We start from the raw sequence: 27,565 nt of genomic DNA on the forward strand, positions 1-27,565 counted from the left end.
ATTGTCATGCCAACATGGATAGAGATGAAGAGGTATAGGAAATCAATAGCTGATACGAGAAGAAGAATCAGGTTTCTTCTAGGATGAGCTGCCTGATAGGTTATCCAACCCTGAACGGTCAGCTCTAACTACATGTATGTGTGAGCAATGAAAATCAGACTCAGTATGGGCTCTCCCCCTTACATACAGCTCCATAACGCCCCCCAAAACATAGACAGAATTGATAGATGGATACATGATACATAGGTAAATAGATAGATAGATAGATTGACAGACAGACAGATCACACAGGTGAGTATATGTGGTCATAGCTTTGAGAGGCAAAGGGGACACAGGAGGGCGTGGAGGGAGGAGAAAGAAGGGTAGAAATGATGAAAACAAAGTAATCACGCATAAAACTCTCAAAAAAGCTTATATTTTAAAAAAGGAACAAGCATGATAAATCAAAGTTGAAACACAGTTTGGAAAAGCTACTCTAGTCTTTCCAGCAAGTGAGGACTATAGTAGAGGGGTTATGCACCAGGAAAGATGCAAAAGACGTTTCTAGAGACTTGCAGTGCTCTTTATCCTGTCTGAGCTATGGTTACAATAGTAGATCTATTAGCTAAAATGGACATTATACATTTAGTGCGGGTAGACTGTATTTTTCTAATTACAGCCATATTTTATAAAAGTACTAGACTACAGCAGGTTAAACAAGTGGGAAGGAAGTACTGGGTTGTGGAGATTATGTGTGGATAGACGGAAACAAGGACTGTAGGATTTTCAGTATCCTGGTCTGAGAAACTACAGGTCAGTGCATCTTCTGGGATAAAAGCTGGGGACCGAGAGAGAGGGAGTCTCAGATAACGTGACTCGGCAACCCAGAACTGTCCAGGTTTAAGGAGTGACTTCTAGTTTGTGAAACTAAGAGGCCGTATGGGAAGGTCACTCAGAAGTGTTTCTTTACTTGTGTGGAAAGTATGAGGGAAGGGAGTATAGGAGCATCTGACCACTGTATGGTATGGAACAAGGAATTAAGAGAGGATAGAAAGTTATCTGTGATCAATACTTGAAGAATAAGAAAAATAAGGGTCAAGGATAGAACCCAAGGGACACTAGTGTGAGCTACATTAGAGACTGAGAAAGGCCACAAAGGCAACAACACTTAAGTAAAGCCTTCAAGTAACAACGCATGAGCAAAAATGTCAATAAAAAGAGCATAGTAAACAGTATTTAACTTCCCAATAGACTCCAAATGGACTAAGAGTTCCCAGTGGATAAATAAAGAAGTTTTCAGCTGAAGGTTCAGGGTATTGGCAAAAAGAATACAAATGCAATGGATTTAGGAATCAACTGAAATCTTCAAGAGAACATCACAAAGCCTGAATGAGAAACTCAAGAAAGACAATGTTTCAGAACAGGACTTGCTTGGATGCCTGACTAGGTATCTTTAAAAGAGAAGGGAGAAACAAGTGTTTAAATGCTGTAGTATACAACCAGAAGACACGGAAAGAAAAGATGAGAAAAAAAAAGAAAGCAATGGCTGAAGATAAGAATAGAATGCATATGTAAACAGCCAAGTCAAAGGCGATGTGGGAAGAGATAGGAACGGTAGTAAAAGTGAACATTTTTCAGTTCAAGGCTGGCCTGGACTATATGGACAGTTCCCTCCCAAGACAGAGAGACAGAGAGAAGACAGATGGGGATGGTGGAGGAGGAAGAGGTAAGTAAGCACAGCTATAGGAAGAGATGAGTAACTGATAGGAAGAGAAAATGGCCTAGAGATAACTGCAGAAACGGTCACGAAAAAGCCTCAAATTAGGTTCTTGGCAATGCAAGACCAGATCACACGACTGGAAAGAAGATGTTTGTAGGAAATGGAAATGAGGGCATTGTTTTGAAATAACCATGGGGAAGAACAAAAAGAAACAGACTCCATTCAAACACAAGGACCAGTGCACTGTGTCTAATGAAAGGATCCAAATATAAGTGAAGCCAACGAGTCTGCAGAGGCACCAGCTGTGCTAGCTACAAGTGACTGCTGGTGACTGTCAGAGCAAGTGAGGCCACCTTAAGATGGCAGTGATGCAGAAGGTATTGAAAAACATGGATAAAAGTTAAAGAGCTCAACTAGAGTCTTGGATTTTACGAATTGGATGGTAAAGTCAAAGGCAATGAGGTACACATGCAGGAGGTACTTCAGAGGTGGAGAACCTCCACATGACGCTCAGGGTCAGCAGGTGCAGCGTGGGACAGAGCAGGTTAAAGACGCAAAGAGGAATCAGGACCCTGCTTCTTAATGAATGCAGAGCACTACTGTAGAAACCGTTAAAAGCTGTAGACAATGAAAAGCGGAGGAAATATAAGGATCATTAGATCTAAAGGGGACTTTTAAAACCTAATATGCGGGGCTAGGGAGATAGCTCGGTGGTTAGAGCATACACTCTTTCTAGAAGATCTGTTTGGCTCCCAGCTCACAACAGCCTGTCTCCAACTCCAGAGCTTCCACAATCCACTCTGGACTCCATGAGTACCTTGTACCCATGGGTACCATATTCTCCCCGCCCCCCCCCCTCACACACACACAAACACAACCTGTGTTTCTGAGGTATTATGTGATAAATCAAAACATTCTTAATGTTAATATTCAAATCAAAATAAATACATCCGTCTCAACACTTGATCTCTTTTTCTTATGGGTAAAAACAATGAAAACCTTTTCTTCTATCTTTTTAAAACTATGTGCATTCATGATAGTAGGTACTGTAGCTTAGTAGCTACTCACCATTCTCCTCTGATCCCTAGAATCTTTATAACCACTATCCTGATTCTAAATTATGTACTTCGATTCTACATAAGAGATGAAGAAATGGTACTTTGATGGGAATAAAAGGGTTACTGAGATAGTAATGGTGCATTTTAAAGGAAAGGGAGGGAAAGCAGCAGAAAGGAAGGCAGAGGTGGCAAGAAGGGAAAAGAAAAAAGAAATAAAGGTTAAGCCTAGAGATATTAGCAGATGAAATAAAATAGTTTCACCTTGGCAGGGCTGAGAAAATTCCAGTTGGAAAAAGGAGATAAAGTGATTTTTTTAAAGCGTAAAAGCCTTCCTAAGAATGACCTGACCTGTATACATGTGCGCTTGGATGTATGTATGTGCATGAAAATAGTTCAGCATGAAATAAAAGAAAAAGTCATTTTACAGATAAAGAAGCTGAGGTTTGAGATTAAGCTAAATTGTTTCTAGAGCCACATTGTCAATGAAGTAGTTAAATAGGGCTTCTGTTCCAACTGCCACAGAATTATAGATACTCATTTATCATGTCTACTACCATGTATTAAGAGTACAGCGTGTGAAGCGTGTAATATCCATTTAAAAAACTCAACTACTCGGTTTCCACCAGAACTTAATAAGACCATATAATCCTACTGCTGAAGATGCCACACATCAGTAAGACAGAGAAATCAAGCTAGAACTGATCTAGAAGCTTCCTCCTCACTGCTTTTGTGGTGCCAGAGAAGACAATGCAAGCTGCTGAAGGAGAAAAGTCATGAACAGTCTTCCCATCTGTAAGCCATGTGGTTTGATGACAACCTGCCAGGCAAATGTGCCCTCTGTCCAAAATGCCTTGACAGTTATGGAAGTACCGTATTTTTTTTGGACCATAAGATGCACCACCCCCGTTCCTCAAAAAGCGGGGGTTGGGGGGTGGGGGGGAGAAGTAAGGTGTGCCTTATGGTTCTATTGCTATTTCTATTGTTTTACTGCTCTAAAATCTAGGTACATCTTACGGTCAGGAGCATCTTATGGTATGAAAATTACGATGAACAGACAGCTTTCTATGGATTTGAAGGCCAATCCACAAGACGAAAATCATGCCTAATACTGTAATCTGGTCAAAAGCTCCTGGCTGGGGAGTTCAAAGGCCATAGAGAAAAACCTACGATGGTTTTGCTAAATGGCCACATTGTCAAATTTCCTTCCAAATGTTCATCTTTATTTGCATAAGTTAGTGTTGTCCACACCTTGGGTCAGAGAAGCCTTCTTACCGCAGTATGTGGCAGTTAATGCAGAGAAGTTTAACTAGTCAGAGTGCCAAGAACACAGGATGGGATGTGTTCAGCCCTACGTGGGACATGCACAGTCCTTTCCAAGGCCCGGGGAACACTGTGGTACAGGCGCAGATAGGGAGGTGGGAAACAAAAAGCACATCGACTAGACATGCCATAACACTGTACTGGGGAATTCACAGTGGCTGTGGTAACTTGCATGAGGTAGAGCCTGTCAATACTTCATCATGGATAACAGAGGGACCCGAGGCCCTACCCCTCCTGATGGTCTGCTATTAGTTAATGGTGGCTGGGAGGTCAGGTGTCATTTTCTTCAGTGGTGGAGCCTCTGATAAGTTGTCCATGCTCCAGGAAATACCCTCCAACCCATGTTGGTGCAAAGAACTCTAACTAAAGTGGGTCACACAGAAGAGAAGACATGAAAGTGGTAGGCTGGCTTCTTGACTTTCAGCAGGAAGTGGGACAAGAGAGAATTAGGAGTGAAAGTGACTAAAATTCATACATACACATGTGCTGTAACCGTAAAAGAGTAAAAATAAGTAAAATAATAAGAAAAAGAATAAACCTCATCTATGAGATGCACTTCTACCTTCAGTAATTAAGGCCATATGCATTTTTAGCAAGATTAAAAAATTAATTAAAAATTTAAGAACTCCACTATATAAAAGCAGTATCATACTTCCCTATATGATATTGACTTGTGAGTTGCAAGCATTTGCCCGCATCATACATAAGGTGGATGCCTTCGGCTCTAGTTCGCTTTAACTGTCAGCTGACATCCTAGAGTCATCGGAGAGGAGCTGCCAGATCAAGCTGGCTGTGGACACGTGTGTGTGCGTCTGTCTCGCTCGCTAAGTGAGGCGGAGGGTCCTGCCCACGGTGGGTGGGATAACTTCTTGGGCAGGTGGCCCTGGGCTGTTTAACTAGCTGAGCATCTGTATGAGCCAAGCAGAGCTCCTCCATGATTTATACTTCAAATTCCTGTACCCTGACTTCTCATCCGGAACTGTAACCTGTGAGCTGAAACAAGTCTTCTCTTCCCCTAATCTGCTTTTGGTCGGAGTATTTTACACCAGTAAAAGAGATGACACTAGAACATTTTTATAATGTGTTATGTTCAGTAATGACATTTTATTTGCATGTATTTTTCAATGATAAATTGTATCTAGAAAACAATGCAAAGCTAAGACACAAAGTGTAAAATGTTCAAGTCAACCAAAAGTGAACACTGTTTTCTGTTTCAACTCACTGACACAAAAGAGAAATTATTTTTCCTAAAGTACATACTAAGGAGAAGCTTTGCATTAAAAACAGAGGCTTCATATCCTATGGTAGTGACACCATCATAACATCAGTTTGAGAAACAAATGTACATGTATCTCTCTTCTTAGTGATTTCAAACTTTTAGAGTTACTGTTGCAAGAAAGAAACATCTGTTTTTCCTTTTCTTTTCTTTTTATTTATTTATTTTTACACACAATGTATCTTTATCATATTCCTTCCCCTCCCCAATCCCTCCCAAGTTCTCCTCACCTCCCTACCCACCCAGTTTCATGTGTTTTCTCTCTCTCAAAAAAACAAAACAAAACAAAAAAAACTAAAAACGTAAAACACCAAAAAAATAGCGGTCAAAACAGACAAATAAACAAAAACCAGAAACAAACAAACAAACAAAAATACCAAACAAAACAAAACAAGCCCCACACATTTCACAGAGAGTCTGTTTTCTGGGCTTTTTTTCTTTTTCTTTAGGTGTCTGTGATCTCATGTTCCCAGCTGTGTACCTGGCCCAAGTGATGCCAGCTACGCAGCAGCACCCCTTAGGTAAACAGTGATGCAAGAAGCCCTCTTTTTCATTTTCATCAGACCATCAAGAACACTCACTCACACAGTACTCTAAATTACACATTATTTAGAAACAATTTCAAAATGGTTAATTAAATAAAGGGTTAGTTAATAAACCCAATTCTTTTTAAAATAACAATATTGCCCATAATCTTACAGTAGTCTTCATTGAAATGTGTGGTTCTCAACTTATTACACTGAACACTGTGGACTTGTACGACTCTTCCCCAAAGAGAAGACACTGAGCTCTTAAGTGAAATATGACCAAAAAGAGCAACACTCCAGTTGACATTTCAGCTCGTAAAATTGATAACAAATCCAGAATTCCAGCACACACAGTCATAATATGCACTCTGTTACTTACCAAATCATAAATTTGGTTTGCCAACTGTACTTTCTCATCTGCATCTTCCAAAGCCTTATAGTAGTCCTAAAGAAAAATATTTTCACTTTAAGCATTGGCAACTTTAGCTTACATATATATATATATCTTCCTGCTTTTTCATTACTCTACCCCATTATCACTCAGTCTTCTCATACTGGCAATAACAAGCCTCCAGGGTTGGGGCTGGTTGAGAGACCATTAGAAATGAAGTGCACTGTCAAAAACTGAAAGATGTTCAAACACCTCAGCAAAGACATAAGTAAAAAGAAATTAAGCCAAGTCCAGCCTCTTTACTAGGAAGTTCTGAGTTAACAAATATGAAAGAACAAAAGAATGTTATGATTTAGCTAACATATAAAACAGGGACTAGTGCTGGGTATGAGGGCACACGCCTGTAATCCCAGCACTTGGGAGACAGAGGCAGAGAGATCACTGTGAGTTCAAGGCTAGCCTGGTCTACAAAGCAAGTCCAGGACTGGCAAAATAACACAGAGAAACCCTGTCTTGAAAAAGTAAAAAAAAAAAGAAAAAAAACCAAAAAACAAAAAACAAAAACAAAACACAGGGACACTGTTTTTACAAGTTAAAAAAATATTTATCTGATGTGTGTAAGTGTGTTTCTTGTATGTATGTATGGGTACCACGTGCCCACAGAAGTCAGAAAAGGACATCAGATCCCATCAAATTGCAGCTATGGACGGTTGTAAGCATCATGTAGGTGCTGTGAATAAAACCTGGTCTTCTAAAAGAGCAGTCAGTGATCTTAAGCATTGAGCTATCTCTCCAGCTGCAGTTTTCAGCAAGGATTCTGATTTGCATGTTTCTGCTGTCCACTGGTTCCACAGCTCTGGTTTTAAATTAGGTATAAATTCATACCACCCACACTATAGTTTATAATTCTCCATATTATTAAAAACAACAACAACAACAAAAATTATCCCATGAGCTTTCACAGCAAAGTAGTAGACTTAGGGGACATGTTCACATTGTCATACATAAAAACAAAACCCAAAACACTCATTTAAGCCGGGCATGGTGGCACATGCCTTTAATCCTAGCACTCGGAAGGCAGAGGCAGCGGACCTCTGAATTCTAGGCTAGCGACTCTGTGAGTTCTAGACAAAGTGAGTTTAGGACAGCCAAGGCTACACAGAGAAATCCTATCTCAATATTCTCACCCAATAACAACAACAATAAAAGTAAAAAAATTTTTTAAAAAAGGAAAGAAAAGACCTTTTAGTTGAAAGGGATGGCCAGAGAATTCCAAGTTTACATATGCAAGCTCTAAACTCCTGCACAAATGGAAATTTTATAAGCCAGGACCACTTCTCTTATGAACACAGATTTTTTTTTTGTCCCTCCTAAGAGAAACAATCTTTCTTCCAAATGGAAAAATAAACAATACAACTATGAAAATGTTAGTTTCAAGGCTAGTATTTCTGCAGATCCCTGAAATTTTATATTAAGATTGGGTGTAGGGATGTAGTCTTCCTCATATTAAAAAAGTTGACATAAGTCATACAGCTACTTGGCAGTGAGGACCGAAGCCAAGCCTTGAAGTTGTGTTTCCAATGCATCCTTGAAGACAGCAGATCCCACATGCAGAGCACAGTCAGTGATCTTATCTAATCTGGAGGGCAGCCCTAAGTCCCACAGCACCTGCTAATCCTCAGAAAGAATGACAGGCAGCCCTGAGGCAGTGGTTCTCAGCCTCCCAAACTGCAACCCTTTACTACACTTCCTCATGTTGTGGTGACCCACAACAGTACTTTCACTGCTACTTCATACTGTGACTTTGCTATTGTTATGAATTGTAATGTGCTTTTTAATGGTTGAAAGCCACTGCTCTAAAACATAACAAGCACCCCCAAGTCACTTATTACATTCCCTTATTCAATATCCAGGGATCTATGTAATTTTAAATATTTCTTGGACGGTCCCAAGTCTGACAATTTTTCAAGGCATCTCACTTACTTTTTTGATGGATGCCATCTGCTCTTCTCGCCACTCGGGCTTATTCTTCTTTGCATTCATAAAGAATTCACTGACTCTTTGTTCTAGTTGATCCATTGCATCTGACATAATAAAACATTTCATACTTAGTGACCAACCTGCTTTGATTTGAGGAAGTAAGTCTGACAACATGCACTGTTTGAACTTGCTAGTGGCTTACATACATTATGTTTTATTCTCTAAGCAGCAATGCCTTAATTACCTTAGTTTTAAAAAGCTGCAACATTCTGTACTGACTTTTGTTATTTCAAAACATTTTCTAATAATCACGGTAGAGTCAACCACACCGACAAGACCTACGCCGCAGCCCTGTATCAGTACAGAGCTGATAGCAAAGCTAATGGCAGTAAGTTAGCTGCTTATGGCAACCAGAGATGCTTACCCCGAGTACTGGAAAGTTCTCACCCTTCTTTTAATAAAAATAGTGATGACAGAGTCAACATTTGCTGCATAGCATCAAGCACCTCATCACGTCATCTCACACGAACGTATGAAATATGTGATCATTTGTTCACTTAAGATGCCATTTACTCAATACACATGCTATGTAAGCTTTTCCAAAGCCCATGACAAACTAATGACTTCAGTGGATAAATACTAAAAAAGACAATTAAAAAAATTTTATTGTTATGGAAATGGAAAAAAATTGCTCACTATATTCATTGTTTAAAGAACTTCAATGCATTTTTTTAAAAGAAAAGATTCTGAGACATTCTAGTTAATCTTAATTTTTAGAAAGCATTTTATTTTCAGTTGCATTTGTGGACATTAGTCATGCTGCTACTTTTGTTAATCCACAATCACTTTTAACTTCGGAAGCTCCAGGTTTATAAAAGAAGTAAATTTGAAAACCCTGTAATATGTATAGATTAAACCCAAACTATCACAGGATTTTTAAAAATTGATTTAAAATGTTTTAAATTATCCCATATTCTATACCTATTTGTAATGAGTATTATATATCCTAATTATTTGTATTATTTTAAGTCCTCAGGAGACTGTTAAAAAAAATAAATAAAAAAAAAAGGTCTCCAAGACAGCAGTGCAGCCAAGGTGGGTAAGTAACTGGTGATGGTGATGTCCCAGAGTGAGCCCAAATTTATCTGCCACCAAACACTCCTCAATCTCTGTGCAATGTGCTTTAGCAAATACTTACTGCTGCAAGTACACTAATGTCAAAAAGAAAATCACACATATACCTGTCACATGTTTATCATGGGCTACAGGGCAATATACTCCAAGAGATGACCCAGAGACAAGAACACTGGGGAACAAAAGGTACAGAAATGTGTGTGCTGGGGGCTAGGGGTGGTGGGGTTGGGGGGGGGGCATGTTCTGAGGTAGAGCAGGAACAACCTCTTAGCAAACTCAAGTTGCCTTTGAGCCACTTCCAGTCTGGCTTTTCAAAAGAACAAGGTTAATTTTGGAAATAAGTCACATACAAAACTGCCAAGCACTGACAGAAAAATCAAAGCTGAGCCGAACCTGTAAACCCCAGCACTAGGCAGGCAGAAGCAGGAAGAGCAGGAGATCCGAGACAGCTTAGGATACACAGTAAGTGTGAAATCCCTCTTAAGTACATGATTGTGTTTATAAAACAAGAAAGAAATGAGTAGGAAAGACTACCAAATAATCTACATTTTTATAAAGAGCAGATCGGAAGATGTCCATAATATCTTATTTCTCTCCCTTGTTTTGGCTGAGAAAATGACCATGCTGTTGACAGCTTTAAGTGTCTTCCATAATATGCAACTTGTCAAAGTTCTGCCTTTGCAACTTCACTAAAGAGCTGTGACTCTACATCTTAACTCTTGAGAAATTCGGAACGTAATGAACTTTCAGATCTGAATGCAGAACTCCCACGTTCCACATACAGCCTCGGGTGCAAACCTTCTCAGAATCACGCGAGTGCAGTGTCGTCATCTCCATACAGTACACAAACACTGTGTTTTCTGTGCCCCGCGTGTTAACGGAATGCTGTGCCTGCCGCCTCCAGGAACAGCCCGAGAAAAGTAGCGCGGAGCACTCGCCAGGCGACGCCCGAGGGAGGCCGGGGCTGCGCGGGGCCGTGGAGACGCGCCACTTACTCTGCACCTGCAGATCCATCTCGCGCATCTCCGTGAAGCGGTCCCGCAGGTCCATCGGAAGCTGCTCAATCACTGTCAAAGGCACAGTCCGTCAGAGGGCGGGGCCAACGGCGAAGGTACGCGCTGGCGTCACGCGTGCGTGCGTGCGTGCGTGCGGGGGGGGGCCGCTCACAACGAGGCTGCCAGTTACCGTGAGAAAGAAACATCCCCCGCTCCCCCTCCCTCCCGCCATCCCGCCCGCCCGGCCACTCGCGCTCCCGCCCGCCGCGGATCCCGATCGCCGCGTCGCCGGCGCCGCGCACTCACTTTCCAAATAGTCTTCTAGGTACAACATCGCGGCCCTGACTGCTGCGGGGACGAACGGGTCCAGGGGTTTATTTGTGTCACTCGCTGTCGCCGGAGTTTTGTCCCTTCCAATATGGCGCCTCCGCTAGCAGCACCCGCTCGACTCCGGCAAAGGAAAAAAAAAAAAAAAAAAAAGCAGAAAAAAAAAAAAAAAGGCTCCACTTTGGCGCCTGACGGCGCTTGCCTCACTGCCGCCCGCCGTTGCCATTGGCTGTCTGGAGCGCTGACGTCAGCCGGCCGGCGCGGATGCCCGCGGTGTTCTGGGAAGTGTAGTCTATTTTTTTTCTGCGCAGGGCCACCAACGCGGGCATCTCTCGACGTGGCAACTACAGAAACCAGACGCCTGCGCGAAACAAGCACGCCAGAATCCGAAATGCGGTGCCTCGGCTTATTTGTTGATTTCTTTAATGAGGAATGATGGGAGTTGTATGCGCCTGCCTGCCACAACTAGGAGCAACTTTTCACCTGTTCTGTGCTGTGATTCCTAGTTTGTGAGTCACGGATTTCTAGCTGTGCTAAGCAAATAGCAAAGATTCCAAACGCTAGAATAATCGGCCGAGTTCGGAAAATTCAGATTGTTTAGAACAGAACTCGCTGCTGGAATTTATCTTCATTATTCCCTTGTGAGATAGGGACAGTGGATTGTTATCCCTGTAACTTTAAGATAATTTCTATTGAGACTGGAGCGAAAGTGCATTTTCCAAATTAAAAGAGCCCCAAAATTGTCTGCAGTAGTCAGTTATGTTTTGTGGCAGGTCTTGTGTTCCTTGTAAAGCAGCTGTCCTAATGCACCTGTAAAATAAGTAAGTAAGTAAATAAATAACGACTAGCCATAAATTATGGAGAATTAATCTACTGCTGGCATGTATCAACAATGACTCAATTTTTTGTTGGGTAGGTAGCTGGGTTAAAATGTATAGTTCTGAGCAAGCTCCTTTTCTAACCCAGGCAAATGTTAACTGGTGGTGTAGTTAGTGCATCGCCGCTCCGTTTCTATCTTAAAATACATCTCATAAAAATTTGTCAACTACATAAATGCTTTTGTGCTTGGAGGGATGTGAGCCCTTAGACTACCTGGTGGAGCATAGAGACGCTCACCTTGAATTCCCAAATTGGGTGAGTTGAGACTCAAGGAACAGTTCAAGCCTTGGCAGCATAGGTAGTTAGAGACTAACCTAGATTATGGGAGACCCTGTCTCATACAAAACAACAACAACAACAAACATCAGGATGGCATTTTAAAGATTTATTTTATCCACTACTCGTAATATTTCTATATATTATAGTTTAAAAATTTTAAACTACATGCTTTTAGATGTTCTATTTTGTTCTTTTTAAAAGCCATTTTCATATTTCTTACATGTTAAATATATTTAGTCTACATCTGTTTAGTTTAAATTCAGTGCTGAAAACTATGTGTCTGTTTGTTCTATTTCTTCAAAAGCAAGCACTTTGCTAATTTCATCTGGGTTGGGGTTTTTAACTCAGAACTCACTATTCTGGGGTTATAAATGTGGAGATTCCTCAAGACTGTAGTTAAATTGAGTTTTCTAGAGAACATTAACATTTTATTCTACAAGTTTGCTGCAAGACACCATCAAACTTAGGGCCAAATTAAGTTGTGTATTTGAGTGTTTTTTTATATGGCACAGATAGATAGAATTGGAGCCTGTAACCCAAATACTTCATTATATACTCTCAGGGGAGACTTGTTTTCCCTTATGTCCTAAGTCCAAGACAAGCATGTTTCTTACTGGCCTCTTATGTAAAAAGAGTTTATCTCTTACTCACCCTTAACCTAGGCACTATTCCTCTTGGGAACCTCGAATGTCGCCTTTTATTCAACTCCTCCTTGGGAGTGGGCCCTTGGCTAGATCTTCTTCAGTGGCTTGCTGTGTAGCGGTCGCCGCAGCAGCTCTGCACTGACTGATAACGTCTGAACAAAAGCTCATGTCGGCTCTTGCTTTCTTCAGATGGGCTCATTCTCCTTCCCTCGTCTCCTTTTCTCCCCACTCTGAGGACTTCCTTATGTCCTACTATAATATCAGGACAGATTATTTGTTTGGTTGGTTTGTTTGAGATGGGCTCTCAGGTGGCCCCAGCTAGCTGCCAACGCACTGTCACAATCAAACATCATTTTCAACTTCTAATCCTCCTGCTTCTACCTTGGAGTCCAAACTGCTGCTTTTCCAGGCTTGCACCACGTCATCTCATCTGGCTTCCCTTGAGCTTTTTAACTGAGTTCTTAGCAGACATTGCAGTCGGAGTAGCTAATATTACCATATTAGCTGTCAAAAGTAGAAGTTTGCCGTGTCTATGTAAACAACTGAGCTTCCTCAAGGAGTGTTCTATATTGACGAAAATGAAATTTTAAAATGATTCTAATTTAGGCAGTGTACACACACACACTCTCCAGAGAAACCGAGAATAAAACTTACACACTGTCCATTTTCCTTGCTAAACATAGCCCTTATTGCTGGGCTGTCACCTGCAGGAACCATATACATACATTGTTGTGTTGTGCAATTGATAATACTTGGTGATGCCACCTGCACACAACCAACACCACGTGTCCTGGCAGTGCTTCATATGTGAAGAAGGACTGTCTAAGCACTCATGTTCCTGTGCTCCTTAATAATTCCTTATTACCTCAACAGGGGCAGGCTGAAGGTGACCCTATTACGAGGCTGTCTCGGGGTGGGAAATTGAGAATGAAGAGACAGGAGACCAACAACATGGTAACACAAGTGCATGCTACATTGTAGAACAATGAACTGTGTGATCCTCTTGCCCCTGTTGCTGAGATCCACCAGTGAAGCGCCAGTTCTTTCCTTGCTGTTCCCCACTTTGCTGTCGCTCTAATAAAAGCTGTGTGGTGCTGAAGGTGGTTTTAACGTTCAACATGCCTGTATCCAGATGTGTAAGTGGGAAACCACAATAGCAATTACAACATGGGGATGCCTGTGAAACTGTTACCACTGAGTTATCCCAGAGCCCTCTAGCATTAACTTACTATAGCTATGATGATGTCGCTGTTGTGCTAAATTCTAGAGAGGGACATGCAGGGGAGATGTGCCATGTACCTCAGGGAAAATGAATGCCTAGGTAGAAAGAGTTAGAATTTAGGGAAATGATTCTAAAGTAGATGCAGAATGTGAGGCTACCAGAGTTCAAGGCAAGGGGGAATTTAGGTTACTGTGTAGAATGTCCATAGGAATGCTTTCTTAGCACAAGGTTCCAGCACTGCCGTGGCTTACAAAGAGAACCACCATCACAGAACTCTGAATAAGTTTTGAAGATTAAAACTAGATTTTTAACTCTGCAGTAAACATTATATGTGCCCTACAGACATCTGCATTATGTACAGGAAATGAGCTGTAACTTTAGAAAACTTTGCTACTTTGTTAAAAATCCGTCAAACTATTCCCTGGGTGAACCTTGAGCCCACCAATAGAATGATAGTTGTCTCTTCACAGATCTGAGGGTGCCAGACTTTTCCTTCCCAGTACTCATCTTTCTCAGGAAGATCTACTCTCCTGACCTGGTTTCAGGGTGTCAGTGATGGGGGATCTGGAGGGAAGCAGAAAACATGGAGACAAGGAGCTAATGGAGGGGAAGGAGGTTGCGCAGAGCAGCTCGCTCTTCCTGAGCACAGTGGACGGGGGAAGTGAAGACACCAAAAGGGATGACAGATCCCTGGATACTTATCACCCTTAGTCATCAAGGAAATGCAAATCAAAATGACTCGGAGATTCCATCTCACACCTATCAGAATGGCTAAGATAAAAACTCAAGTGACAGCACATGCTGGCGAGGATGTGGAGAAAGGGGAACACTCCTCCATTGCTGGTGGGAGTGGAAACTTGTCCAGCCACTTTGCAGATCAGTCTGGCTCTTAGAAAATTGAGAATAGTGCTACCTAATGGCCCAGCTATACCACCACTGGGCATACACCGAAAAGTTGCTCCATCACACAACAAGGACATGTGCCCAATAGAAGCTTTATTCGTAATAGCCAGAATCTGGAAACAACCTAGATGTTCCTCAACAGAAGAAAATCTTGAAATTTGAGGCAAATGGTTGGAACTAGAAAATAGAAAAGATCATCCTGAGCAAGGTAACCCAGACCCAGACACAGGAAAACATGGATATTAGCTCAAATAGATGTCCTCTGAGGGACTCTACCAAGCATGGATCAGGACAGATACTGCACCTCAAAGCCAGACTTTTGGTTAAGATCTGCAAGTTTTATGGACGAGGTGGGGATAGAAGGATGGGGGATGGACGGGTTGTCATGAGCTCCACAAGGAGACCATCAAGGCTGGCAGATCTGGACCCAGGGGTCCTGCACAAACTGATGCACCAACCAAGGACATTGCAAGCAGAGAACCTAGACCCCTGTTCAGTTGTAGCCGATGGACAGCTCATTCTCCACATGGGGGAGGGGAGGGGAGAGCAGGGACTGCCGCTGACATGGACTCTGGTGCTTGGGATTTGATTGCTGCCCCTTGTAGGAGAGGCCCTGTGAGAACACAGAGGCAGGCTATCCAGATGAAACCTGATAGGCTGTGGTTAGATGGTGGAGGAGGAGGACCACACAGGTCAGAGGTCTAGGGGAGGGGAGTAGGGCAGAAAAAGGGAGGATGGGAACAGAAAGGTAAGAGCCAGGGATTACAATTGAGATGTAATGTAATTATAATAAAAATTTTAAAAAGCTGCCACAAAGCCATTCTTATAAAATATAGACTCCTAAGGCAGGTGGATCGATGTGAGTTCGAGGCTAGCCTGGTCTACAAAGTGAGTCCAGGACAGCCAAGGCTACACAGAGAAACACTGTCTCAGGAGGAAAAAAAAAAACAAAACACAAAAAAATAATGAAATAAAACACAGATTCCTGATTTAACAAGATATTCAGAATTTAAGAAGTCAACTAAGAATGAATTTCTCACACACTAGATATTAAAAAATTCTAAGTTGAGCAATTTCAGAAGCTGAAATAATTTACTTTATAGGTCTTAGCTGATGGGGTTTATTCTATTTTTGTTTTTAGTACTAGAGATCATACCCAGACTCTTAGACATACTAAACATATCCTATAATATTTTTACACCCTTAGCTGCTAGGTGTTGGGATTCTAATTGTGTGGAATGAAAGTACCAACGACCTAAGATCCTATGCTGACCGGGAAGCTAACACTAAACATTTTGCAGTGGGTCAATCATCATGGATGGATACTGATTAGGTGAATGTGCCATCCATCCACTGAGATCATGGCTGAAACATCCACCAAAGCTATGAGACCCTTAAACCACCACACCTTTGTGTCAAGGCCAAATTCAGACTCCCTGCAAGGTGCAGAGACTCTCCCCTATCATAGTAAAAGCACACTAGAAGGAAACATAATGCCATGTCTAAAGAGAAAATGTTGCTAAGCCCTAGTTTTTGGATTCAACATCTACGGTTAGGGAAGGGCATTGCTTTAGCATCTGGAGGAGGTGGCAGTTAGATAGGCCAGAAGCGCATGTCCAAGTTAGCAGTCATGTCCTTATCTGGAAGAGAAGGGTAGGAGAAAAGGGCGGGAGAGTGGTGAGTCACCGTCTCCTGACAGGGCACACCTCAGTGAGGTAAGGACCTTCTACTGGGCCCCACCTCTTAAAGGCCCACAACACCTTCCAGTCGCCCAGAGAGCCACAGTTTTAATAGCTAAAGGCCCCTGTAGTGTATTGAAATTTTACTAAAACCATAACACTCCATAAGGGTGCCTACATGGAGACAAACATAATACTGCCCACTAAGGTTTCTCCTTAACCTAGACCATTAAAAGCAGTTTGTGTTGGAGAGTATCTAGCATTGAGATGTAAGAAATCAGAGAAAGAAGGAAAGACTCAAGCTATTAGGTGGTGGAGAAAAAGGGGTGGGGATGGGGGTTGGGGGCTGGGGGGGGCTGGGGGGAGTGTCAGTACTAGAAGGCATAAGTAATGAAATCAAACCAGAGCAGAGGAATAAAACAGATGGATTCACACTTTGGAGAATCAATCTGGAAGGTCAATATGGGTTCCAGAAAGGGAGCAGGGAAAAAATAGAGTCATGAAGGAATCTATATTTAATGACAATATTTTGATAGAGTTGTTTAATAAGTAAAACTATCATGGCAGAAATAGAAGATTGCCTCTAGGAAAGGTGGGGCATGCTGAATGATCTGGGGCCACTTTGGTCACAGGACTCACCCTGTGCTGTGCTGTGCTGTGCTGTCTGTGCTGTCTGTGCTGTCTGTGCTGTGCTGTCTGTGCTGTCTGTGCTGTGCTATCTGTGCTGTCTGTGCTGTGCTGTCTGTGCTGTGCTGTCTGTGCTGTGCTGTGCTGTGCTGTGCTGTGCTGTGCTGTCTGTGCTGTGCTGTGCTGGGCTGGGCTGTGCTGTCTGTGCTGTCTGTGCTGTGCTGCCCTGTGCTGTGCTGTGCTGTGCTGTGCTGTCTGTGCTGTGCTGTGCTTTCTGTGCTGTGCTGTGCTGTGCTGTGCTATGCTGTGCTGTCTGTGCTGTGCTGTGCTGTGCTGTGCTGTGCTGTGCTGTGCTGTCTGTGCTGTCTGTGCTGTGCTGTGCTGTGCTTTCTGTGCTGTCTGTGCTGTGCTGTGCTGTGCTGTGCTGTGCTGTGCTGTCTGTGCTGTCTGTGCTGTGCTGTGCTGTGCTTTCTGTGCTGTCTGTGCTGTGCTGTGCTGTGCTGTGCTGTGCTGTCTGTGCTGTGCTGTGCTGTGCTGTGCTGTGCTGTGCTGTGCTGTGCTGTGCTGTCTGTGCTGTGCTGTGCTGTGCTGTGCTGTCTGTGCTGTGCTGTGCTGTCTGTGCTGTGCTGTGCTGTGCTGTGCTGTGCTATGCTGTGCTGTGCTGTGCTGTGCTGTGCTGTGCTATGCTGTGCTGTGCTGTGCTATGCTGTGCTGTGCTGTGCTGTGCTGTGCTGTGCTGTGCTGTGCTGTGCTGTCTGTGCTGTGCTGTGCTGTGCTGTGCTGTCTGTGCTGTGCTGTGCTGTCTGTGCTGTGCTGTGCTGTGCTATGCTGTGCTGTGCTGTGCTATGCTGTGCTGTGCTGTGCTGTGCTGTGCTATGCTGTGCTGTGCTATGCTGTGCTGTGCTATGCTGTGCTGTGCTGTGCTGTGCTGTGCTGTGCTGTGCTGTGCTATGCTGTGCTGTGCTATGCTGTGCTATGCTGTGCTGTGCTGTGCTGTGCTGTGCTGTGCTATGCTGTGCTGTGCTGTGCTGTGCTATGCTGTGCTGTGCTGTGCTGTCTGTGCTATGCTGTGCTGTGCTGTGCTGTCTGTGCTGTGCTGTGCTGTCTGTGCTCTGCTGTGCTGTGCTGTCTGTGCTGTGCTGTGCTGTCTGTGCTGTGCTGTGCTGTGCTGCGCTGCTCTGTGCTGCACTGTGTAACAGCTTTCAGGGGCACCAAGGCATCTGTGTCATAAGTAAAAAATGGTACTAGGTAGCCATGGGATTTTAAAATCAGACAGAACTAACTTTGAATTCTATAGCATTTACACACATGTTGTCAACTAAAGTGGCCAAGTTACCTAGGTCTGGGTAGAGGGGTAATTTGCCCTGTGGGATGGTGCCCACCCTCCCAGGGCTATCTAAAAACACAGGGTACACTACCAAGCACATAAATGTAATCATTAAAAAAATCATTTTAGAACTGGCAGTGCCAAGAGTTAAATGAGTGTAAGTATCATTCCAAGGGTGCTGTGTGGAAAGCCCTCACCAGAGCAGGCAAGCAAAAGAAGTTACTGTTTGTGGGAGATCTAAAAAATAGAACAACTGACTTTTATAGTCTTCTCTGTCACCACCATGTGCCAGCCGCTCTAAACACTGTCAGTGGTTAAAATAATATTTCTACGGATAAAGTAAAATGTTAACCTAAGTTCTATGCAACCATTGCTGTTTTGCTTGAATTGTCATAACTGATGAAGTGAGTAATAGATTGGGGATGAAAAAGAAATGATCATAATGAGTGAGTTAACCCAGAAGCAGAAAGACTCAAATGGTATATACTCACTTATATCTGCATACTAGCCCAAGGGGCATGTCCCACGAAAGCCTTCACTTACCAGAAAACTGAGACAAAGGGGAGGACATCCTAATGGGACTCTAGATGAGAGAAGCATGGGAGAATGGCAAAGTAGAAGGATCCAGAGGGTCCTAGAAACCTACAAGTAGAACATTATGATAGGCAGATTTGGGCCCAGGGGTCCCACTCAAACTAAGTCATCAACCAAGGACAATACAGGCGGTAAACTTTAAACCCCTACCCAGATCTAGACAATGGACAGAACACTCTCCACAGTAGAATGGAGAGTGGGATATGACTTTCTCACGTACTCTGTTGCCTCACATTTGACCATGTCCCCTGGAGGGGGAGACCTGGTGGCACTCAGAGGAAGGACAGCAGGTTACCAAGAAGAGACTTGATAACCTATGAGCATATACAGGGGGAGGTAATCCCCTTCAGGAACAGTCATAGGGGAGGGGAATAAGGGGAAAATGGGAGGGAGGGAAGAATGGGAGGATACAAGGGATGGGATAATCATTGAGATGTAACAAGAACAAATTAATAAAAAAAAAGAAAAAAAATCAAATGCATAAAGATTGTAAAGACAGGAGCAACAAAACCATTTGACTTCAATGATAGCATCTCATGTGTTCATTTCTAGCTTTTATTTTTACTTTAGAACCATGACATTATAGGTAAAATTTTTATTATGCAAATTTAATTTACACATGAAACACAGAACTTAATTTGGAAACTACCTTTGAAAAAATTGAAATGCATCATTTAACATTTTCTTCTTATTTAATTGATGTGACATTTTAATGTTTTCATTAATATAACAGACCCGTGCTTTCTGTCTCAAAAAAAAAAAAGTGGTCACTAAGTGTGGAAGCTTTATAAAGTGATCTCAAAAACAGTCGGTAGTAGGAGAGGGTCACCAGAGAGCAAGAGCTGAGAGGCGGGAGGAGGGTGGATGGAGAGGCTGGACACATAGGTTCTAGCATTCTGCAGCGGTATAGGATGACTGTAGCTATAGGAATGTGCCATATGTCTCATAATAACTAGAAAAAGAGCCAAAGGACCCCAACATGAGAAGAGATGCTACCTGTCCTGATTTCTTCATTAAGCCCCTGTGCTACTCAACTAGTCTACTGTCTCCTGCAACTCTGTACAATGGCCATGTGCCAACTGAAACATCGTAAGTTATTAAAACCCTGGAATGTCTATTTCTTCTTTACCTTTTTCTTCATAATTAGTTAACTACTTCATTACATTTTATCATAAAATTTAGAAAAAGAAAGCCTACATGTTCCAATATTTCCCCTATCTCTGTGTTTTTGTTTGTTTGTTTTGATTTTAAAGAGAGGATTTTCCTGTGTATTCCTGGATATCCTGGAACTCACCCTGTAGATCAGGCTGGCCTTGCACACGGAGAGCTAAAGGCATGTACCACCACACACAGCTTACTGTTCACTTCATTTCTTATGTTTCTATTTCTGCTTTGTAGCACTGGCTGTTGGACACAGGGCCTCACGCATGCTGAGTCTTCTCTAAGCAACACCACTGAGCTACATACTAAACGTTTTGCAAACAATTTTCTTCTATAAAGAGGTATTATAAGAAAATACCTAGCTATCAGATATTCCAGATACCTCTTATTAAAATGCTTTTATGGAGAGCAGGTATAAATTGGTTTATGTCAGAAATATAAGGACAATTCAGGTTACTTTTGTGTTGGGGGTAGGTCTAGTATCACTGTCTCTGTGTTAAAGCACTATGACCAAAATCAATTAGTGCAAACCACCAGGTTTTGGTTCAGGTAATATGTTTACAGTCCCTTAATAAAAAGGTCTGGGCAGGAAGTCCAGCAGGAACTCTAGAGGATACTGCTTGCTTGGTTCCTTGCTTCAGCTCATGCTCATCCAGGTTCCTTTTACATCCCATAATCACCATCCCAGGGAACTGTGCTACCCACAATGCACTAGGCCTTCTTACATCAGTTAGCAATCATGACAATCCCTCTTAGACTTGCCCACTAGCCAATCTGGTCTGAATAACCTCTCCACTGACAGTACCTTTCTGGGGACTCTAGGCTGTGCTGGTAGATACCCGTGTATGTGTCCAGGCACTCGAACATGGCAGCGGCAGACTGTTCATACCTGGAGGCCAAAGGCAGATGTCACGGATCGTCATTCTTTTCCTTTTCAAAATTTTTTTTTCAAAACGGGGTGTCTCACTGAGTTCCATGCTTGCCACTTGGCTAGACTGGCTGGACTAGCGTTGCCCTGTCTTTGGCTCCCTGGAATTTCAGGCACACATGACCACACCTGGCTTTTTAACGGGCACTGGGTGTCCAAACTCAGGTCCCCGTGTTTGCCCAGAAAACACCGTCTGCTAATGCAGCTTCCCAGCTCCTCACGTTGCTTTCTGACATATCTTTGTACTTTGTGCTTAATTAGTTCTACTACTAAAAGCTTAGGAATCCTTATGCTTCTAGTAGAAGCAAATCTTTTTCTAAAGTTCCTTAGGACTTCCTCATCATTGGAAAACTAAGAATAAAATACGGTAACAGAGTGCTTTCGCACACTGCCGTAAATATCCCATGGAATGCACTATCTTACATTACAAGGCTTGCCTTTCCCACTAATTCAGAATTTCTCAAGGGCAGAGACCATGTTTTATTCATCTGTTGATCCACAGAGCTGGCAGGTAATATGACTTCAATAAGACGTGATGAATTATTGAATAAATGCGTGAGCCCTGAGAGCAAGTTCATAAGTTGGCAAGTTCAGGCTGGCGAGGGGCAGTGTGGGTGCCTTGGTGGCTAACCACGCAGCTCTCTGAAGAAAATGGGATCCATTGGCCAGCGAAGCAGGAGACCAGAATGCCGAGAAGACTTTTCTAAATCAAAGTCTTTGAAGGAGTCTCAAATACAGGAATAGGTCAACTCTTTGAGAGTGGTTTTAATTAGCTTGCCTTAAAAGAGTAAGCAGAGGGAAATGAAAGAAATATGCTAATTTTGATGCTCTATATTTTAAGAATTCTTTGAAGCTCTAAGTGCCAATCTGTAATAATAAGGCTTTTTGGGAATCTGAGAAAATATCTACTGCAGTTTATCTCAGCAAATATTTGTTTATCAGCAAATACAGCTAATGCGATATTTCACAAGGACAGGGTTTGCAGAACATACAGCTGATCTAGACAAATTTGGTTAGTGATATAATGCAGTGAGATTTTTGAGGAAGGCAGAAGGTGGTTCACCTAGGAGAATTAACATAAAATCTATTGAGATAGATTGATTTATTTGATGAAAAAAGTCATATACAAACAAAAATATAGGGTGATAATGACAAAGGTATAAGTAAAACAATCACGTGTTTTAAAACTTGGCAATCACTGTATATCATGGTTTTGATAGCCATCTAATGGCAGTGGGTTCTCACCCTTCCTAATGCTGTGGCCCTTTATTATAGCTCCTCATGTTGTGGTGACCCCAACCATGAAGTTACTTCATTGCTACTTCATAACTATAATTTTGTTACTGTATGAATCATAATATAAATACCTGATATGCAAAACATCTGATACACGACTCCAAAGGGGTCACGAGAACCACTGATCTATAGTCAAGTATTAATGACTAGAATATTTTCTAAGAAATGAGTGTCATAGCATACGCACATACCAATTTATCTGACCTAGCCTCAGCTGTATAGTATATAATTTTGGTGTAGCCTATAGCTGCTAGACTACACATCTGTACTTCTAACATTATTGCATGATCCAGTAAATTATAACACATGGTAAGTATTGTGATTTAAATATACCTAAACATAGGAAAGTGATAGTAAAAATGCTAGCTGATAAGAAATTTCAGTTTCATTTTAATTAATTGTATGGGATCACAGTGTATTAAAATGTATTAAAATGTAATACATGGGACTGATTATCAGATGGTTCACCAAAATAATAAGTCTAACCATTTTTTAACATATCAAAGCACATCTACTAGCTGGGAAACACCAGGTTCTCTTGCTGGCCCACCCTCATTACACAAGCAAGGTCTCCCAGGACGGTCTTTAGTAAGACAGGCTTCGGCCGGATGCTCTGGTAGTTATTTTGAGTACCTCCCCTAGACCCATTTTAAACTATGAAAGTGGAGGGGGGTGATATAAATTACTGTACAGAACATGGTAGAACTTCTGTAAAAATTTGAAAGTATGGTACAGATAGACTTGTACCTACAGATCTATTTATATTTAGATAGTAAAAGTTAAGTTATTTCTGAGTGATAAATAAACCTATAATGTTATTTGAACATATTTATTAATTTTCCAAAGAGTGTAATTATTTTATAACGGGAAATTTATTTTGTATGTAGAGACAATGAAAGGAATAAGATTGTCTACATAATCTGCTGTGTTTGTGCCTCACATTTTTTTAAGGTCTGAAACATTTGACAAATATCTCAGAGCTAATTGTTCAAAGTCAGTTTTGCTCTCTGAAGCCTTTCATGCTAGACTAATATTTGTGTGAGGATCCAGATGGTACTCAAGTGTCGAGATACCCAGCCAGGTTATAAAGCACATAAAACATTAGGGATTCTGGATTCTGAGTCCCATTACTAGACCTGGACCAGACACATAATACCCAAAGGTAGACAGTGCAGATACACAAACAGGCAATGAAGCCAAGACCACATAGAGGAAAGAATTTCTTGCTAAGTCAAACCTGGAACACAGGCTGTCATTCAAAAGGCTAGGAAGGCTATTTGAGGTAGCTGGAACAACATAATTAAGGTTTTGAAGCTAGTGAAAGAACTGAGTCTATGGTAGAAGGAGATTAAGTTCTGGATTTGCGCATGTGTGTACCGTGATCCTTGTGGATTGATGGCCAAATCAGGTGATGAGAAACAGAGAATAGCACCATGAGGATGCCATGAGGATCACTTGAATTGTTTTGTCTTCTAGTTCAGTATATGTGGCAGCAAGGGGATAGAGTTCAAGGATGCTAACATTCCACAGTAACACAGCATCGGTACATGCAGTAGTTATTAGACTATCATGTCAACCACACCATGATGTCACAGTTGAGTGGCATCCAACATCCATGCCTGTCAACAATATTGCTATTTCCTTAACTGAATAGTGTTGAAGTGAGGAAGGCATATGGAAAAGAACAGTGATAAATTATTATGTTATATTAACATTTTCCTCTACAATTTTTTCCTTTTCAACTTCTCTAATTGCTGAAACGATATTAATAACCAAGGGAAAACAATTAAACTCAAAGAAACTTTGTATTTTTGAGGATATACTTTATGTTAGTATGTTGTTTTTATTTATCAATAGAGCCTAATAATGTTTATTATTAGGCCTATAATTATCATTACTACAGTAAAACCCATTAGCAATCAATCAAGATGAAGACACCTGTTATATTTTAAAATAACCTTAGTTAACCTGGGGCAGGGCAGATATTAACCCCCTAAACTACTTCCCATAGTGGGACAGGTATCCCATACCTGCCCCAATCCCATGCCATCTGCTTCTAATAATTCCTATCAAGCTATTTCCCAGCCATAATCCCAAATACTTGCTAGTGTTCTTCATCTGGGCCAAATCTCCATCCACGCTGGCCATGTGCTTTTCTTCCACCTAACCCATGATGGCCTTCTTCTCCTTCCTTCTTGGGATCCTGTTCTCAGGTCCCTCTTCTCCTTCCCAAGATTCTCTCTGTCTAAGCCCATTAATCTTAGCCACATGTATCTCTTTTTTGCCCTGCCCAGATGATGGCTTTTATTGGCCAAAAGGTGGGTCACAGAGACAACAAGCAGTAATTAGCATCAAAATATATCAGACCATCCTCCAACACTAATGGTTCTAATTCTGTGGGTTGCAACCCCTTTGGGGGGGAATCACATATCAGATATCCTGTATAGTTACATTACTATTCATAATAGTAGAAAACTGTGGTTATGAAATAATAATTTACGGTTGGGGTCACCACAACAAGAGGAACTGTATTAAAGGGTTGTAACATTAGGAAGGTTGAGAACCACTGCCTTATGCAATGGTATAGTAATGATTTTAGAAGATGTCACCACACTTTTAAAACTAACCTTTGCTTTCTTTGTTGCTTTTTTTCTTCAAAAAAATTACTGAAGACATTTAAATGTTGAAAAAAATGAGATAACACCTAATACTAATAATATCAATCATACTTTCATTGATAGCCTTTTCTAACATTTAGTAAACCTTATTTTTTGAGAGCTTACTAAGAGCATATGTCCTTTTATACTTAATGAAATGCAAAGTTGTGTATTTTCTTGAAACGAATACTCTATATGCTGAACTTTAACTATCGATCCTTAGTGCTTTTCTCTAAATGAAATAAGTATCCAAAAGTAAGTTAAGTTAATTGCAAATAGGCCTTTTAAAAGTTACTACTACTTCTTTGTCCCTTTGATAAAAACATGTCTGTCTCAGTTTGAGTTTCATCGCTGTGAAGAGACACCATGACCACAGCAACCCTTATAAAGGAAAACATTCAACTGGGGCTGGCTTAGAGTTTCCGGGGTTTAGTCCATTATTGTCATGGTCGGAAACATTGCAATGTGCAGGTAGACATGGTGCTGGAGAAGGAGCTGAGGGTTCTACATCTTGATCCACAGGCAGCAGGAAGCCACACGGGGAGTAGCTTGAGCATATAAGACCTGAAAGCCCACCCCCACAGTGACACACTTCCTCCAGCAAGGCCACGCCTCCTAAGACTGCCACTTCCTATGGTCAAGCAGTCAAACATATGAGTCTAGGGGCCATTCCTAGTCAAACCAGCATACTGTCTATGATAGTTAAAATCATGGTAAAATAAAAGACTAATAGCATAACCTATTTCTCCAAGTCTATTCAATGTCCTTTACTTTTATGTATAAAAGCAATATACATACTAATTATATGTATTCTGAGCCATGTATACATTTACTAATGTATATGTATATTAATGTATAAGAGAGATGATGGATGAAATTATACTTTTTCAAAGTAATGTTTACATGTGGTCGAAAGCCTTTAGAATGAAATGTGATAGACTTTTGTTTTATTGTTTATAACCTTTCTCTCATTCTTTGGGGGTAATATTTATGTTTTTAATCCTAGAAATTGTTTTTTAAACTCATAACTAAAGGCTCACAAGCCTTTTAATCATTAAAATTGAATGAGATATATTGCCTCTTTAAAATAAAACGGGGAGTATCGATAACGTACATTTTCTTAGTCCCGAGATTTGGCATAAGTTGTTGTTTTGTTTGTTACAATTTTAATGCTATTTATGTATTTAAGCATATGACCTTAGTCTAGTTCCACTATCTTGAGTCAGCATCTCTTGACTTCTTTTCTTAAAAGATAAAGAGAAAAAAGGTGTCTTCATTTTTTCCTCTATCTCCTCTAACGTCCCACCCTCTGCAGCTGTCTTGTCACTTTTCATATTTGTTAATAGCATCTTCTGCCGTGAATTACAGTCCAATTTTTCTTCCATTATTTTTAGGATAAACTGAGAAGTTAAAACATAAGTAGCATCAACACGATTCTAAGCACATCGTGCATTTTCTTAAGACCTAGGCAAGGAACCTTTCCTTTCTTGCAGTTCAGTGTTACAACCATAGGAAAATTAAAGAACTTTCTCATTCATCAAGTTCTCCGGGTCCTGTCGTTTCCTTCTTTGTTAAATATTTAAACATTAACCATTGTCATTTTCCATCCGATTTCTATAGCTGGTCTTTTCTTTCATTCATTTAATATTTGCCTTGTAGTTATCCTGCATTTACTTTATCAACTTTTTTACTTCTCTCATTTCCATAACTCCTATATTCTTCATATTCTACCCCAATCAGCACAGCTTTTATCCTGTAGTATAATTTGATTCACACCAGCATATGACTAACTTATAAATCTTAGCTTCACATGTTTTAACCTTGCTAAATTAATCTAGTCTTAGTAGAGTTATCTTAATTTTCATAGATTCCTTAGAATATTCTACATACACAAAATAATGTCATCCGTGAACAAGGTAATGTCATGGGATGAATTATATCTTCACAAAATTCATGTGTTTAAATCCTAAATGCCAGTACCTCTGAATGAGACAGTCCCTGGAAATGGGCCTCTGTATGATGATGACTGAGTTAACATGCTGTCCTTAGTGTGGGACCCCAACCTCATATGATTGATGTCTGTAAGGAAAAGAAGAAAGCAAAGAACAAGTGATGTGAAAATATAGGAAAAATCGTTAGAAGAAATCAATCCTGTCACATACTCATAGCAGACTTCTAACATCTCGAATTGTTAGAAAATAGATTTATGTTCAGTAAACTACCCAATCTACAGGACGTTATTATGGTAGACGTAGCAGACTCGTAATTTCCCTTCTTTATTCTGTGCCTGATTACATGAGGTGGAATTTCTCAAAGTAAGTAAGAATAAGGTCCCTCCTTTATTTCCAAGGTGGTGGTGGTGGAGTTCAATAGTTCATTATTAAATACAGTCTTAGTTGGAGGTTAGATTTTCTAAAAATACCACTTATCTAGCTGAGAAACTGTATTGCTATTTCTAGCTTGTTGGAAGTTGCTTTTCAAATAATGAATTGTTATTAGACTCTTCTACTGTGTTTTCTAATGCTAAATGCTTTGTCTAAACCCATGGGTCAGGGGGAATTTTATTTTGGTTTGAACTTTGACTTGACTTTAGATGAGTAAACCAACTTCTTGTTACTGGAATAAACTTTGCATGCTATGGTATAGTAATAATTTTCATAGA

At 41.1% G+C, this 27,565-nt stretch overlaps 1 protein-coding gene across 1 annotated transcript in view; it reads right to left on the reverse strand.

Moving 5' to 3' along the window:
• ING3 (inhibitor of growth family member 3) overlaps window positions 1–11,458 on the reverse strand; it is a 30,114-nt gene extending 18,656 nt beyond the window's left edge. The window contains exons 1-4 of the mRNA XM_084785409.1: window positions 10,687–11,458; window positions 10,381–10,452; window positions 8,255–8,355; window positions 6,260–6,325 (exon numbers count right to left, since the gene is read on the reverse strand). Coding sequence (XP_084641535.1) covers window positions 6,260–6,325; window positions 8,255–8,355; window positions 10,381–10,452; window positions 10,687–10,714 — 267 coding nt within the window. The 5' untranslated portion in view covers window positions 10,715–11,458. The remainder of the gene's footprint in view (window positions 1–6,259; window positions 6,326–8,254; window positions 8,356–10,380; window positions 10,453–10,686) is intronic.
• Window positions 11,459–27,565: the final 16,107 nt, after the last annotated feature.

Source organism: Acomys minous, assembly GCF_964271855.1.
Source record: "Acomys minous genome assembly, chromosome: 6".
Lineage (NCBI taxonomy): Eukaryota > Metazoa > Chordata > Mammalia > Rodentia > Muridae > Acomys > Acomys minous.